A 17,429-nucleotide genomic window follows, 5' to 3' on the forward strand; every position below is an offset into this window, starting at 1 on the left:
TGCAACTTAAATGTCTAGGACCCGGGTACATTTTGAAAACTCATATTATCAAGAGAAATTTAAGAGATTCTTGTTCAAGAACTTTTACCTCTACAAAAATTCTCATAGCCCGCCAGAGACTTATCTTTTAGGGGTTTTGAAAATTTTCAGTTAAAAAAAATAAATTACAAATGCAAGAATCATTTTCTTTGGATGTTATTGTTCGACAATATCATTCAAAATGACTTTTTATTTGAATACCATCCTCAATTGATTTTCATCAATTTTGATGATCACATTGTTACAAATTTTTCTGGTCCTCTAGAAAAAAGTTCACGTGTTTGGGAATTTTCGTAGAGAAAAAAGTTTTTAAATAAGATTTAGAAAACAGCTTTCCAAATTTCTGTTCATTTCATATCCTTTAAAGATATTGGTAACATTGAATTTATTCACTTGCATTCCTATCTAATTTAACAAAATTAACAATAAATAATTTTATCCAGGTTATATGCGACTGTAGATCCAGAAAGTTCTGAATCATGGTCAAATAGCAGAAATTATTCTACAAACAAAATTTTAGGACCACCAGCATCTTTAGCAGAACAATTAAAACAAGTTTTAGCCGAAAGAGAAAAAAGACTTGGTGATAATAGTTCGTCTCGTGATACTTTAGCGGATTATAGTGAAATTAAACCAAATCCAACATTAGTAACACAACATTTAGTTGAAGAGATAAGAATGGCTGTGAATGAAGCTAATGCTCGTGGTAAATATTGGATCAGATTATAACCAATTATCAAAACATTCGAAATTATTAACATGTGTTTTAACTTTTTCAGTTAAAAAGGTTGTACCTCAAACCTTATCACCTCCAGGATCTGTGCCATGGCAACAACAAAATGAAGCCCCTCCATCACCATCTAGTTTATCGTCAGGTTCAACATCACCTTCTGGTTTGTCACCAATTCGACATGATATTTCATGGTCTCCACCACATCCGTCTGATTTAAATTTATCAATTTCAAGTGGTGGTAGTGATAAGAAAAGTCATTTTTGGCAATCAGCGCCTGTTTCCGAATGGAGTAAAGAACAGGCAAGTATTCACAAATATATTATATACCAAAGACATTACATTAATTAAATCTTTTCTTCATGAAAATTCTATTTATAAAATAAATCACACTAAAACTTGACACTTTACTCTCTTTTATATTATGTTTCCTTCCGGCCAAAGACATAGAGAATAAACTCAATGTTCTCTATTCAACTGTAAAGTAAATACAGGCAAGAAACTATGAGGGATATAAAGCGAATGTACAGCCAGTAATCTCTTTCTAGAATTTCTACAGACCTATAGAAAAGAGACAGGTATTGGCAGCACAGTCGCTTTGTCTCTTTCTGTAGAGCGGTCAATTTTGTGCTGGTGTTGCTCAGTTCGTTCTCTATGCCTTCGCTCCCGGCTGTAAATACAACACGCTATTAAAGCTCTTTATATAGATTTAATTATCACAAGCTTTTTTCGTGTAATCGGTGGAAAAATAGACCTTAAATTTTATAGACCCGGAATATTGTAGTAATTACGAGTCGGTTGGGTTGAGTTTGTTGACTATAGAGGAGTTAACAAACTAACATAATCACGTATATTTTCGTGAGATAAGAATTCAAAATATTGATTAATTCGGTGTGTATTGCAGTTCCAACTATTATTTGAGTCAAAAATGACATCGATCTATTTCTCAGTTTTATTCGTGAAAAAAAAGCTTTAATCTAAAAGCTAATTTTCGATTATCTTATTTTAGGTATGCCAGTGGCTGTTAGCACTAGGATTAGAACAACATATATCAAAATTTTTAGAACACCAAGTTGGTGGTATGGCTTTATTACAATTAGAGTCACGTGATTTTAAAATACTTGGTGTAAATGGTGATGATAAAAATAGACTGAAACGAAAACTAAAAGAGTTAAAAGTACAAGTGGAAAAAGAAAAAAGACAGATGGAAAAGGAGAGAAAAGAAAAAGAAAAACTACTAAGGAAAGCCGAAAAATTAGCGGAGAAGGCCAGCAAAAAGAAGTAATTAAAATGCACACATAAAATAGTATAAATAAAATTTGCATTTACGCGCGGCATTTTATGAATTCTAAAATAAATATAAGCTAAGTCAAAAAATAAGGAAAAAAAAATTTTTATAATACAATATTACCAATAGTATATAATGATAATATATACAAAAATACCTTTTAACTGAGCCAATTAGTATGGTTTACCTGTATTTATAACAAGAAAAACTGATAAAACAAAATTTACTCAAAAATCGGCAACTAATTTAAATTGCATGTAACTTTAATTCCTAAAATCGTAAATGGATTCGTACATGATTTTTAATAATTGTATTTAAAGATAACATTACGACAAATAAAATTTGTCGGTTTAGACTTTTAGATAACAATTTCAAATATAATTTTTTCGTTAACGAAATATAATTTCTTATGAACAGATCCATTTATATTTATTTACTTATTTATTTATTTAAAAAAAAAAAAAAAACAAAAAAATTTTTTTAATAATTGATTTTATTCTCTAGACATATTTATTTTAAAGAAACTCCTTGAACACAAGGATTTATCAAAGAAAAACGTCTACGAACTATTGTAATATAATATGAATTAATCCATAAATCGTGTATAGAGTTGATATTTTTTGTAAGTTGTAACAGAATCGGTAAAATTTGTTTTTAATTTTTTGTAATTTATTGTCATTTATATTTTAATCGAATAAAAACACATACTTGATATTTGAATTATCACATTTTCAGTTTTTAATTTTAAGATAAAGCGCAGTGAAAATATCTCTTAAAATGGGGTACTGTTTAGCACCTATGAAACATGAGTTTTTAGAATATAAATCTTAAGATGGTGACAGATTAGGGTGCCTGATTTTTTCGTTTCTGCCTCATAAAGGGCTCAAAAATATTCTAGATTTGTTAAATGAGAAGAAATTTGTGAATAAAGCGTGGAACATTTCGAAAAAGCCATTTATATTTATAAGCTTTATATTATAATATTTTTTGTGCGTCCACGATATCCATAATTTTATTTTATAGATATTTCTGGATCGAAGAAAATTATCATTACTCCCCCCACAATTCTTATTTCAACCCTTTCTCCACTTTCAGGCCTTTTCTTTTTCGATTCTAGGTTCTGTTATAGGGGCGATTTAGTAGTAGCTGTTTTGGGAAATAGAAAACATGTTTTTGGATCCATTATCCATGCGGTTTACCCGCAAATTCCCTCTCAAATTAGTCTACACTGATATACTTTTCAGCTCGCTCTATGACAGAAACGTGGAAATATGACACAAGGGACTCATATACCATATTACGGCCTATTACAGCAGATCCGTTTCGATAATTAGGACAGTTGATATGATATATCTATTCCAATTCCACTGCAAACAGTATAATATAATAACAGCTATATAATTTATATCCAGAAACACTTTTATAACTAGAGAAGAAAAGAACGAATGACATTCCGACAAATTTCCCAAAATCCATCGGAAAAACTTCTATAAAAGATCCTGATCAATAGTTCGCGTGGCCACGTAATTTATATGTGGAAAATGGTTTGCATGATTCGATTTTTGTTATTGAAGGAAAAGTCTTTAATTACTGGGTTTGGAAAATTACAACTACTAAGCGTTGGTGTCAAACATACCATATAGTATGGAATTACATACAAGACTGAGAAAGACAAAGTACAATCCTAAATCGAAAGAGTGAGAAGGAGAGATATTGATTACAAAAGTTTATTCTTTTCTGAGGGATAGACAATTTTTACTACAATATTCTAGTCCTCGTTATCAAAATAAGTTACTTATAAATGATAAGTATAAGTAAGCGAATTCAAATATGAGGAGCAATGGCTCAATCAATTTAGAGTAACGTGTGGAAAAATATGCGAAACTTTCATATTCGTATAGGGCAAATTCCAAAAGTTATAAACGTTTTTTGCGAATATCACGAAAGCTATTAGAAATGTTTTCTTGTGGAAATTTCAGTTATTAATTAACACGTTGTAACAATTAAAAAAATCGAGTGTCGCTATGATGTAAAGAAATTTTAACGACTTTTTGAATAATTGTATTGATTATTGTTTTAATTTATTTTTTAATTAAAAATTAAACTCAAAGCAAAATTAATTGAAATTGTTCTGTTATTCAACAATAAATTGACATCACTGTTAAATAATTGAATTGAAATTTAGGTAGGTAATTTTTTTTATTTTTCCTTACAGTTTTAGTTTCCGCGATATTTGCAAATAGCTAAATCATTTTTTTTTTTGTCAAAATCGTTATTCTTTTATAAATTGCATTAATACAAATATGAACCTTGCGCTCATTTTTGTTGCCGAATCGGTTGAATCATTATTCAAATTTTAATCGTATTATCAACATGATTTGGACAACATTTAGACTATAGACACCTAATCCAGTAATTAAAGTCTTAAAATCCCATAATATGAATTTTACATTCAGCACCTCTCAAATATTTTGCAGAATAGTAATGTATTTCGATTTGTTGATATTTTGTAAAGGATGGATCAAAAACCGAATGATGATGACAAAGTCGTAATTTGCTTCGTATCATGGTAGTTTTTATCTTTAATGTCTAAAAATTGAATACTGTTGACATCTATCATTTCCAATGAAATTCGGGATAAGACAGTAAGAAATATTAACCCTGTCTTAAGCAAAATCGATAAAAACAAATCTCGCCGAAGTTATAATTTAGATACAGTCATATATATACAATAGGCTCAATAGGCTTTGTTTGGTTGATATCAACATTTTTTTTAAAACCCTTTTCAGCTACCTTGTCTGAATGCTCTATTAAATGATTATAAATGCAAAATGAATAAAATGCCTCATCTAATTTTGAAGATATTTCTCATAATACACACGAACTTAGTTACAGTTTTTGATTGTTACAAAAGGAATTTTTTGTATCGTTACTATTATCCATTGACGGATTTGATTGTTCTCGTTTTTGCCATAGCCGCACTTCATCGTACATTTTCTTATTGGACATGTAAATGAAAGTGTTAATTTATAAGTCTACAGAATTCGTTTAAATTATGGGTTTTTTTCAAGTTACAGTTATAAATAAAAGCTGTCTAGCACTTTTTAAACATTAAAATATTATATAAGTAAATAAATATAAGAAGGAAAATCGAAAATATGATTTTTAAAGTTAAGAAAATAATAATTTTAAAGAGTAATGGAAACATGAAATGATTATATACAACTGGCGAATCACGTTCGCGAATTAAAAAATAATGAAAACAGTTATAATAAAATTAAATTTCTATTTTCTCCAATTTATTATATAATCGTATGATTCTTCGTTCTTTATTTATAAATGTTTTTGTAAGCGGTAATCGCACAATTTTAGTTCACATACAAAATACTTAAACATACAAAAATCCACAGAGCCCCGTATGAGGTCCATGCACGATCGTGACCGTGAATTTTTATTTTACTTATAAAATAAAACACATAAAGTTTTAATCTTGAAATAGAACACGTATTAAACAAAAAGCACGTATAAAGTAAAAACATTTTAATGGAAACATTATGACAATTATTTTTTACTCTGATAGACTTATTTAAATGATGCTAATTGTAATTTAGCATTTTTTATTAACCAGTTTTCTAGTTCAATTACTTACTACTCTATTCCAATAACTGATAATTCATTTGGATCTTTTTTCGTTTAATGAGCCATAATATGTTTCAATCCAGACATATTTCAAATTATTGTTTCATAAACCCAATTTTATTTTAAAAGAACACCTGGAATTTAGATCAGACTCCCGAATTTTCGGTGAGCATAATATTTTACTTAAATTCAAACTTGTTTCAGTTTACCAACTTCGTTTTCAAATGACTTTTTGGCAAAAATAATGAAAACTAGAATCGTTATTTAAAGAAATCTAAACATTTGATATATTTGACGCATAAACCGTAGTCCATAAACCGTTTTTTGTTGGAATAATGGTCTATAAACATTCAAACAATACTCAAAATCTCTATACAAGATCTCTATAAACTTTCTGGTTATAAAGACTGGCCAGAAAGATTAAAATAATATCATTTCAAAATTTTGTACAAATGGACTAATGATAGGTTCCTTAAATTTTGTCAAGTTTGAAACTTACTTGCAACGTAAAAGCTTGTAAATCACTCGATTTTCCTTTAGTAAAAATTTAATCAAAAATATGCCACCATTAAAATACATTTATTTAGTTGTGAAGAAAAATATACACTGAGTGGCTAGTACTTAAATACAAAAGGATTCTAAAATTGGGCGAATAGTTCAACGCTAAATTTCATTTCGATAATTGTAGTGCTAAAATACGACTTGTGAATCGTTTTTTCTTAAGGGGTAGCGTTATTTGCACAGAAGCAGGTTTTGTAAACTTTTTATAGGTTTTGTTCAAGGTGGTTAGAAGAAGAATCATGTATACTCTGTAGCATTAAAAACGCACCAATTAAAATATACTAAGTGTTATAACATAGAATCTGATGAGTACACTAAGAACATGGCTTACTATTTTGCAAATATTATTGACTATGGATAGTTTATTCAAACGTCGAAATAAGAGTCAGTTGTAACGTTTGGTTTACGTGGTTATCAAAAACGTGGTTTTTGATAAAGTGGTTAACACAAATTTTTAATTTTAACCAGTGGTTAAATAAGATATTACACCAAAAATGCATGAGGAATCTTAGTTCAATAAATGTTCTGCTAAACAATTTTGATTTTATTTATTCATTAGTCAAAATTAAAAAAAAAAAAAAAAAAAAAAACATTATGATGATATTTTGTTAAACTTTCTTAATGTTATTTTCCTGTGGCTAAAAGCCCAAAGCCTGACTGCTTATATTGTTATTTCCTTTCCTAAGGGTGTGGCTCAATCATCCATCAACTGGAATTTACCAAGAAATAGGAAGAAGAGACGCCCAAAAATTACCAGGAGATGGTCATTTGAAGGGGAAATCAAAGGAAAGGGAAAAACATGGAGAGAGGCAAAAGCCTTGGAAGAAGACAGGAGAAAGTGGAAATTCTTTATTGAAGTCAGACGTCCCTTATGGGATTCAAGGATACATGCAATGCAATTTTAAATAAGTTTGATATGGATTTTATTTTGAAGTTTGTATAATTTAATAAATCGACTACATCTATTACGCTAACAACTTTAATAGTACATGTTCAAAAAATTTAACTAGATCTACATTTCAAGTGTGCTTACTTGAAATGTACTATTTACTCCCCTAAGATGCATGAACAATCCAAAAAGTCAGTTCAAACTCACCTAACAGTATGATCAACCATTGTTAATCATTAAGGTTGCATGTGATTTAGTATCACGATTTCATTGCACCAATTATATTCATTAGTACAGTTTTCATTTCAAGAAAACATTCGCGCACTTCTGCTGTTATTCGCATTCCATATTTAGTCATTGGACAGTCAGGTTGGATCTCCTACGTCTCCTAATTCTGAATCTATTAATTATAGTTTGGTTTATAACTTTAACAATGAGTTTTAGCCTTGGATTAAAACGCTTAAATAAATTGTTTTTATTTGTTTGTTTGTTTTTTTCTTTTTATATTTAGTATTGAACTATTTTCCAAAAATTAGTTAAGAAGCCGCAGAGCGCTGTGAAACATTTGGCATGATTTAAAAATGTTTATAATTTTTGTTTTATTTGAAAATTTCCTAATAATTTATTTATCTGTAGATCAGTCATTACTTATTAGAGCCGAAATAAAAATATTTCTATGACGCATTGCTTTTTAAAAATGTTCAATAAAGAACTCATATTATAATGTCATTCACAACAAATCATATGAATTATTCTAAAAATAACTAACTTCGAGTTGACACAAAGTTATTGAAATAAATAACACGATATTCGAAATAAAAATATTTATTAAGAAATTTTATTTAAAAAATATAATTAAAAAACTTACATTTCGCTAAATATCGATATTTCGATTGCAACATAATCATCGTCAGTAGCTAAATTTATTCATTTTCAGTCTTTTCAGTTTTGGTCTTTCGATACAAACGAGCAAAAACAATCTCTGTTATATGTAATCTCTTAAATGACTTAATATGAATTCTCTCTTGAACAATTCATAGAAAAATCCAATTTTCTCATTGGCTGGTCTACAAAACTATGCATAATTTTAAATAATAAAATACTCATTTATTAAAGCAATATGTATTTAACTACTTCTTGTTCATGTTTTCATTTTTTAGATCAATATCATATAAGTTCTTATTTATAAAAAATGATAATAATTGTTTATAATTATTTATTGTGTAAGAGAGAGACAAAGAATCGTACATACAAATGTTATTCGAAGTGTATTTAGTTGTATTTGAGGTACTATAGGCATCTGAAAATAAGCGATACATATTATTATTATCTGTCCAATGACATTTGAGTTCAAAAAAAATTGAATAAAAACTCACTCGTTCAGACATTGTAGTCCTATTTTCAGATGTTAATGTTGAATTCATGCTAAAGTGATGAGCGACAACTGATATGCAATCATTGGCAAATTTTTCCAATGAACTCTTAAGAAATTATGTGTGAACTATATAGATTTTTCAATGGTTAATGATAATTTCGTATAGATCATTGAAAAGTTCTGTCGTTAATCGCATGTGGTTCGTCGACCGTCCTTCTGGTATGAATACACCATATTAAAATGTTTTTAATAAAATTTAAAAAAGAAAAACTGAATATATATAATTTAAAAAACTGTAATATATAAATTTGTGCGAAAATATTTAAACGTAATCCAATTTGGTACTTATTGAAATAAACAAAAGTATATAATTTAAACTGTGTTTTTTATATTTACTAATGAAGGATATAATCTTTTTGTCTAACTAAACATGTAAAACGAGGACAATAATGCCGAATTTTTTGTTTCGGGTAGTATGCCAATTACTAACTATTCAAGTGAGGAGATGTCATAAATCATCCATCTTAATATTTAACAGTGCTGTTTGACAAAGAGGGAAAATATTTGATACGCGTTATTTGCATAGTTTTTTGACAACGGATCGAAACAAAAGGGAATCGTTGAAAAAGGTCTATTGCATGGATTCACATTCTTGATAGTGGAACGTTTTGTAGGTAACGTATACATTACGTGGAAAACTTATCAGATAACTGCCTTATTTAGAGTTAAATGTTCATATCTGGTGAATGACTCCATTGTAGGGCGGTAATACACAAGATGTAGATTAATAATAAATAATTTTGAGAAAAAACATGAGTTCCGTTCGTGATCTTGAAGTGCTTAAAGCTGCCTCTCTCTCTGTCAGTAATAAAAATACACCAACAATGTTCGCATATGGGCAATAATAAAATGAACAATATTAGTCCAGTAACTTTATACATCAGAGCTTGCGTCAAATCCAAGTGTTCTGATGTTGGCCCAGTAAATAATTCATGCTTGTGACCTAGAGCGCCGAACGCAATTTTGTCAAAAGTCGAAAAAACCGTGAAAGTTTCTACTTTTTTCAGATTTTTCCCTTACACTACGGTAAAGATTATCGTAATTATTTGAGATAAATGTTCCTTTGTTTCCGACGCTGGATAGGATTATGAGAAGATTCAAGATTACTTTTAATGACGTGTATCGAGAACAACTTAGATGGAGCTGGCACTCCAAGGTATAATTTCTCTGCCATACAAACGCTAGTTATTCCATAAACTTGATATGTGCAATAAACAATTATATAAATGTAGAACGTTTTACGTCATTATGAAAAGGGAAATAAAACTAATTAAAAAATATATTTTTCTAAAGTAAATATATTTAAATATATATGTAATATAATAATTAATTTTTTTATTCTAAATGTAAAAGACATAATACTTCGAACGATTTCAATACTTTCTATAATTTATTAATTTTTTCTACGACATTTTTTACAAAACATTGTAGAAGACCCTCATTACTTTTACCAACGTCAACATTTTGATCATGATCATGTTCTAAATCACTATTATCCTCGGAAGCAGTTATATTGGTTATCAAACTAAAAGCTAATACTTCCATTTCACAATGGCGAGCTGTAATCACTTCATAAATTGTTGACATTCCAACAGCATCAATACCAGCCAATTTTAGAAAATTTATTTCAGCCGGTGTTTCAAAATTTGGACCGCCCAAACATGTAAATATACCATCTTTAACTCTATTTTCAATATTTAATTCTTCAGCTACTTCTTTTCCAATTTGAATTAATTTCTTATTATATGCATTTGTCAATGATAAAAATCTTGGCCCAAAACGCTTGTCATTTAGTCCTTGTAATGGATTATTACCAGTAAATCCCATAAAATTAACATGATCTTTAATTAACATAATATCTCCTACATTTAATTTTGGATTTACACCACCGGCGGCATTTGATACAATTAAATGTGTTACGCCTAAAAGTTTCATAACGCGTACTGGTAATGCACATTTCCATAATGGATATCCTTCATAATGATGTGTGCGTCCTTGCATTACCATTACAGGAACACCACTTAAGTATCCTAATAATAATTGACCAGCATGACCTTCAACACCAGATACGGGGAAGTTAGGAATTTCTTCGTATTTTATAGGAATTGCATTTTCCACTATTTTACCCACTAATCCTGTAAAATATGACAAAAAAATTATTTTTATACGTATTTATACTGAGTTGATTTTAATAATAAAAAATAAAATGTAGCAGGAATGCTTCAATTGAGGCTGTTGATCTGTATATAGATATTAGGCAGATATCTTTTGGAAAGGTTTTGCTATAAGAGCAAATGCAACTACATGATTTTGTCAACTACAACGCCAGGAAGTCCTCAATTTCCATGTCGAGCATAAAATACTAAACGGTGCGATAAAGACAAATAGTTAAGATATCTTCTGATTTTTTTATCACTTATTCAGTGTGGTAGTTCACCCACAAAATTTTTTTAGGCTATTTGATTAATTTTGATTTTAATTATTATTAATAAAAATGGTAAGATAGTTCCACAGATGGTAGATGGTAAGAACTAAATTCAAAGGAATGTTTTATTCACTTTAATTATCAAATAAGAGACAGGAATGTCAAATTTTCGTTTTGTAAGCGCCAGCTTTCGTCAAGCTGTGTAGGACAAAATGACAAAATTTTATTTGAATTTAAAAAAAAGATGGATATGTTGATCAGTTTTCAGCTTGTAGAATTAATAATACTGTGAATAAGCCAGAATAATGTGTGTCGATTGTGGAAAAGCTGGGAAACAACCGATTTTAATAAATCTTTTTGTAATGTGCTTATAGGACCCCAAGGAATATTCTGCCAACTTAATCCTGTCATAGGGGGCATTATGAAGTCAAAAATTTTTTTAAATGCTTATTTTGACTTAAAATTGTCATCTAGGAAAAATTTTAGGTTGCTGAATACGAATTTGATGTCAGCTTACATGAATTCTGTCACGTATTCCGAACATTTGTACCATTTTTGGCCAAAAGTAGGACCCCGCCGGGGCCCTATGACATATAGGTTAAGTTGGATTAATGTTCCTTGGGGTTCTGTAAACATGTTACAAAAAGTTTCATTAAAATGGGTACTATAATTTTTCAGACTGGCCATGAAAGAAAACGCCTCATTTTTGAGAATTTTCCAATATATAATAATGTTTCACTCATCACTACAAAGTCACGTAGGTACAAAGTTTCAAATACATGGTAGTTAATGAAAAAAGCAAATTACCAATAACTTTTGCTTCTCCATTCAATTGGTTTAACTAAGGAGCAGATTAGATTAAATGAACATTTCAATGTCACAAAAAATATTTCCATAACTTTTTAAGTTATCATATTTTTTGTTTTAATCTTAAGTAAAATATTGAACAAACAAATTGGAAATAATTAATTCATATATCTTATAATCACAGTATTTACACTCCTAAAAATACCTAAGGAACATCTATTTAACTTGTAGAATGGTATGATGATATTATCCACCTAACAGATTTGTAATTTTTTGGACAAAGTTTATTTTTGCCTTCAGTGCCGGCTCTACCCCCAAATCAAGGTAGAGGAAGATCGTCTTTCGGCGCCTTTTATTTTCCTTAAATTAACTTGTATTTCAATAATCAACAGTTGTAAAATGCGAAATATTTTTTGGCGTCTCTGGCAACCTGGGGCCTGGAGTGCCCGCTCCACTTGCTCTACCCTTGGTCCGGCGCAGTTTGTCTTCTCCATGCAAAAATAAAATTTCAGATTCTGGTTGAACAGTAACCATCTCCAATATTGATAAGTCATTTAAAGAAAAACGCTGCAATTGAGTTCTGTGTTCTAAATGACTTGATGGATTTTGATAAATAAAATATCTTTCATTTTTTGTTTTTTGGCACCCCAAATGTATGACAGTCAAACACACTATGCCTATAATTAAGGTGGTTTGAGCATTGGAAATCAGGTATTGACAGTTTCTGAATTTGTCGATTTTCATTACTAAAATGGTTTAATTGTTAGATTGCATTTGACAACGATCAAATCGGGTATGCTTCTGGCTTTCTACAGCTCATGAACTTTGAACATAATTTTTCGAAACATTCAAAAATAACCCACAACTATTGTTATCTTTAAATTATAAAAAGCAATTGAAGGCTTTCAATCGTTTCTTTCACAACTATGGATATAAGTAAGAAAAAGAAGTGTTAAATTAATTAATTGTCTAGGATATTTTTAGAATTTTCCAGACCTAGATTTTGTGAACTGGGATATCTGAATCAGACTCTATGAAACTGTACCTATCACTCTTTTTTTATGTTTTTCTGTTTACATAAGAAGTTCTTACGCCAAAGTCAATCAAAGCAATTCACTATTTTGGTACTGCCATCGGCCGAATGCTATAACCTTGTATTAATTATAGCCACCACGAGTTTATTTATTTACGTTATTTCATGGAACACTTGACTTAATTATTATATTTTGATACATAATCTGTTTTATCAATATCAAGGTGTACTTCAATAAAAAATATAAAATATTTTACTAAAATTAATTATGACGAATTATTAATCAAGGGTTATAATTAAAGATTACCTATAAATCGGATCTATAGGGCAGTAATCGCAAAAATTGCTCCCGATAAAGAGTAAGAAAATATTTTCAACTGTTTCGAAATCTAAAAAGGCTTATTTGAAATTTATTTTTATACCATGTATGTATGTAATATGCAAGGTATACTAAGTTTAGTCCCAAGTTTGTAACGCTTAAAAATATTGATGCTACGCAGAAAATTTGGCTATAGGTGTTCATAGAATCACCTAATTAGTCCATTTCTGGTTGTCCGTCCGTCCGTCTGTGGACACGATAACTCAAAAACGAAAAAAGATATCGAGCTAAAATTTTTACAGCGTACTCAAGACGTAAAAAGTGAGGTCGAGTTCGTAAATGAGCATCACAGGTCAATTGAGTCTTGGGTCCGTAGGACCCATCTTGTAAACCGTTAGAGATAGAACAAAAGTTTAAATGTAAAAAATGTTCCTTAAAAAAAAAAGAAACAAGTTTTGTTTGAACATTTTTTCGTAAACATCACTGTTTACCCGTTAGGACGCCCATTAGGCGGAAATTTTATGGTATGTAATTTATTTGAATAACAGTTATGTATGTGTGACATGTACGTATGTGTTATGGGATAAAGAAATCAACACTGACTATTCATGGTATTTCAACAATTAACTCAGTCATTTGTTTGTTTTCACTTGTTTATGCAGCATATTAGACTTTTAATGAAAAATGTAACAAAAATTGCAACTATCTTTGGAATTCAAAAAAAAAAATCTAGTAGAAGTAGTTGGTATGGTAGTATGCCTAGTAATATGTGTAATTTTGAGGGTTAACCTTCTTTACAATCACACAAGGTCCAATTGATTCAAGATTACTAATTTACTCTTGTGTAGATACATCATTATAATAAAAATATGTTTATTTTTTATATGCATGCGATAGGTATTAATAAGGCAAACCAGTTCGTTACACCACATCTACCCTTCTCATTTGTAAAAAGACTCTAGTTACAGATTCTTTTTGATATGAGCCATACAACAATGTATATTTTTATACCATGTATATTTGTAATATATATCAAGGTATACTAAGTTTAGTCCCAAGTTTGTAACGCTTAAAAATATTGAAGCTACGAACAAAATTTTGATATAGGTGTTCATAATATCACCTAATTATTAAATTTCTGGTTGTCTGTCTGTCCGTTTGTCCGCCTGTACGTCTATGTACACGACTACTCAAAATATATCAGGCTGAAATTTTTATAGCGAGCTCAGGACGTAAAAAGTGAGGTCGAGTTCGTAAATGAGCAACATAGGTTAATTGGGTCTTGGGTCCGCAGGACTCATCTTGTAAACCGTTAGAGATAGAACAAAAGTTTAAATGTAAAAAATGTTTCTTATAAATAAATAATCAATTTTTGATTGAAACATTTTTTCCTAAACATCACTGTTTACATGTGAGGTTGCAAAATAGGCTCAAATTGAACAGTATGTATTTATAAGGGAATATCTGTTATGTATGTGTGACATATATATATATATATATGTAATACGACAGTGTAATCAACACTGTCTATACATGGTGTTTCAACAATTAATTTATTCAATTGTTTGTTTTCACTTGTTATATTATAGTATGAATCAAGAAAAATCTGTATCTAGTCTAGCATCGACTAGATTTGAATATCTTTAATGTAAAATACATGTTAGGTGTAACGATAGGTATCGGTTATTCCAAAAATAGAGAAGACTAATAAATATCTTACAATTGACAAAAAATTGGTTAAATAGTACCTACAAAATTTATTAACATTTAGATACTATTATTGCATTAATTTTTATTTTACCATATTGCATTGCGCACTTTTTTGGGTAAACAAAAATCATAAAACTCGCGTCATCGTCACACGCCACGCTTGATACATGACACATTGAAAACAACGATTCTCACAATTTTTGATTAAGTCTACAAGGCTTGGATTATCATTCATATAAATACTTTCGGTGAGTCTATCCCCCTGAAGAAAGGTTACCACTAGGGGCTGAATGCGTTGAAAATTTTATAAGTTAAGCATCATCTGCGATCATATTATGTAGTGATTTTTTTTTATTCTTCGTAAACCTACCCCAAGCGGTGGTGTTCTTTGGCAAAAATTTGCCTACTTCCGTCCTCTTTTCTTCTATTTGCCCACTTTTGCTTTTTTAGTCTTCGCTATGCTATCTGGAACTCCCGTCAAGGTTGCCCTTTGCAAAGAATTTTTTTAGATTTATCACTTAGTGGACAATACGCGTTGCCCCAAAAGTGAGGAGCCTGTACTGCCTATATGAAATATTTCGTTTGCAATGTTAATGATTGATATATTATTTAAAGTTAAGCTATTTTAAACAATACACAAAATATTTAATTTTGATTCGACAATAAAAAATGTTTCAATGAATTTTTATATACATACCTAAACCAGTGCCACAAATAATCCCAACTTTCGGAGTAAATGATATTTTTGTTTTAATATAATCAGCGGCTTCAATTAATGATTCATATTTAAGAGGAGCACATTTATCACATTTAACAACCGACATTATTCAATCAATTTATCACTTGAGTATTTTTGATTGTTTCTTCCTTGTATTTTATTTACCTAGGTACTTGATACTGAAAATATATCGTTTGGTAGAAGATATTCAGTATAAACTTTACCTGATAGATTTTAATAACTTATAATTTATAAAAGTATGCGTTTTTTAAAGTGGGGATGTATATTATCCAGATAGGAGATTATATTAACATTTAAATGTCTGTCTACTGCCTTTTAAATATGATTAGTAATCCTATTTGATGTTTGGATTGTATCGAATTTATCGCTAGTGGTCTGTATCAATATTATGTTTTTGTCTTTACTTTGAATACAGAGTGTTCCAATATTCTAACAATACTGTTACTGTTATATCCCTCAAAAAGTGTATGAAAAAATCAGATTTTTAAAATGTATAAATTTTTTTTTTTGTAGTTTAAAGCTTACTCAATAACATCCCGCATTTTTGGCTTGATTGTATTTTAAGTGCTTGATTGTTAATTGTTAAGACAGTGAGCGAAAAATCACAAAAAAATTAAGATTTTCTGTTATATACATGGTATAAAGATGGGATTTTCACCGATCGACTCGAAATAAAGTCAAATTAACAGAAAAGTTCGAAAAATTTCATTATCCACAACGCAACTCCCCGGAGTTTGATCCATACTAGTTGCTTTGACTCAATCTAGTTGAAACTTGGTTTTTATAGAGATTATTTATGAAAAACTGGTTTTCCAAAAACAAATCTTTGTAAAATGGATAAAAATATCTAACTTTTTTTCTGCAAATCATAATCATTTCCAATTGATAATCAGATATAAATTTCAATGTTTTTACTTAAATTTTTATTTTTATACTTGGGTAAAAAGAAACTCACCACACTTTTGTCGCTCATAAAATCACTGCAAAGTTAGTTTTTTTCCAAAAGTATGCAGAGGGCAGTAATTATTTTTAAATTATTTGCATTTTTGGTGTCTGTCCTACTAGATTCTTATACTAATAAAGATGGGCCACTCAATGAAGTAAAAATGGTATCGACTTAAATAGAGTTTCAGTAAATAAAATCAAATACAGTTTATTTGTATTTTGGATAGATTTATCAAAAGGAAAAGGTTCAAAAGAGTTAAAAATTTAAGTATAAATACTTAAGAGACAGACTCAAACAGTTTATGCTTAAATTATTCAATAAATTATTAAGGATGTATGTACAAGCGCCAGGGCAATGTTGGATAAAAAACTTGATTTTTAAAAACTATATAGTTAGACTAAGTCTAAATCAATCCTGAAAATTTTAGGGTGGATTGCCTGATTATTTAAATAAATGAATGACTTCAAAAGTAGGCATATTTAACATTGGTCTTATTCTAGATTTCTCCAAAACTAGTCCGTAGAAATTAATTATTTGACAATATAAGGCGAAAAATAAGAATAAAATTTTCCGATATCTGGAGTAATTTTCAAAATACTGAAAATTGAAAATTTTGTTTAATTATTTAGCTTACGGTATTTCGAAAACTAAGGCAGATATCTAAAAATTGTATTCTTATTTTCCGTCTACATTCATGAATAGTTTTGTTTGTTGTTTTGAAGGAAAAAAAATTTCCAACGGTTTCACTTCTGCCTGATACCTAATGAAAGAATTTTTTTTATTAATTTTGTCTATAATTGGTATAAAGTTAATCTATGCGTCGAAGCCGACAGCTCCACCGTGAAGTTTTTGTTACCTATTTTATTATT

At 29.4% G+C, this 17,429-nt stretch overlaps 2 protein-coding genes across 5 annotated transcripts in view; one reads left to right on the plus strand and one right to left on the minus strand.

The window, feature by feature from the left end:
* Nucleotides 1-7,814, plus strand: part of LOC123299078 — a 55,143-nt gene extending 47,329 nt beyond the window's left edge. For all 4 annotated transcript variants that reach the window (XM_044881287.1, XM_044881290.1, XM_044881289.1 and 1 more), the window contains 4 exons: nt 483-745; nt 819-1,072; nt 1,779-2,050; nt 6,944-7,814. In XM_044881287.1, coding sequence (XP_044737222.1) covers nt 483-745; nt 819-1,072; nt 1,779-2,050; nt 6,944-7,166 — 1,012 coding nt within the window. In that variant the 3' untranslated portion in view covers nt 7,167-7,814. The remainder of the gene's footprint in view (nt 1-482; nt 746-818; nt 1,073-1,778; nt 2,051-6,943) is intronic.
* Nucleotides 7,815-9,923: 2,109 nt separating this feature from the next.
* On the minus strand, nt 9,924-15,791 carry LOC123298056 (purine nucleoside phosphorylase-like). Its single transcript, XM_044879946.1, has 2 exons — nt 15,573-15,791; nt 9,924-10,716 (listed from the first exon to the last, which is right to left on the minus strand). Exons 1-2 carry the CDS (start codon nt 15,697-15,699, stop codon nt 9,965-9,967), a joined length of 879 nt encoding a protein of 292 aa, XP_044735881.1. The 5' UTR covers nt 15,700-15,791; the 3' UTR covers nt 9,924-9,964.
* Nucleotides 15,792-17,429: the final 1,638 nt, after the last annotated feature.

The sequence above is a fragment of the Chrysoperla carnea genome, chromosome 4 (assembly GCF_905475395.1).
Source record: "Chrysoperla carnea chromosome 4, inChrCarn1.1, whole genome shotgun sequence".
Classification (NCBI taxonomy): Eukaryota; Metazoa; Arthropoda; class Insecta; order Neuroptera; family Chrysopidae; genus Chrysoperla; species Chrysoperla carnea.

Coding starts and splice junctions, on each gene's coding strand:
- LOC123298056 (XM_044879946.1), bottom strand. CDS start 15,699: ATGTCGGTTGTTAAATGTGATAAATGTGCTCCTCTTAAATATGAATCA. Junction 10,717..15,572: donor TATTTGTGGCACTGGTTTAG/GTATGTATATAA, acceptor CATATTTTACAG/GATTAGTGGGTAAAATAGTG.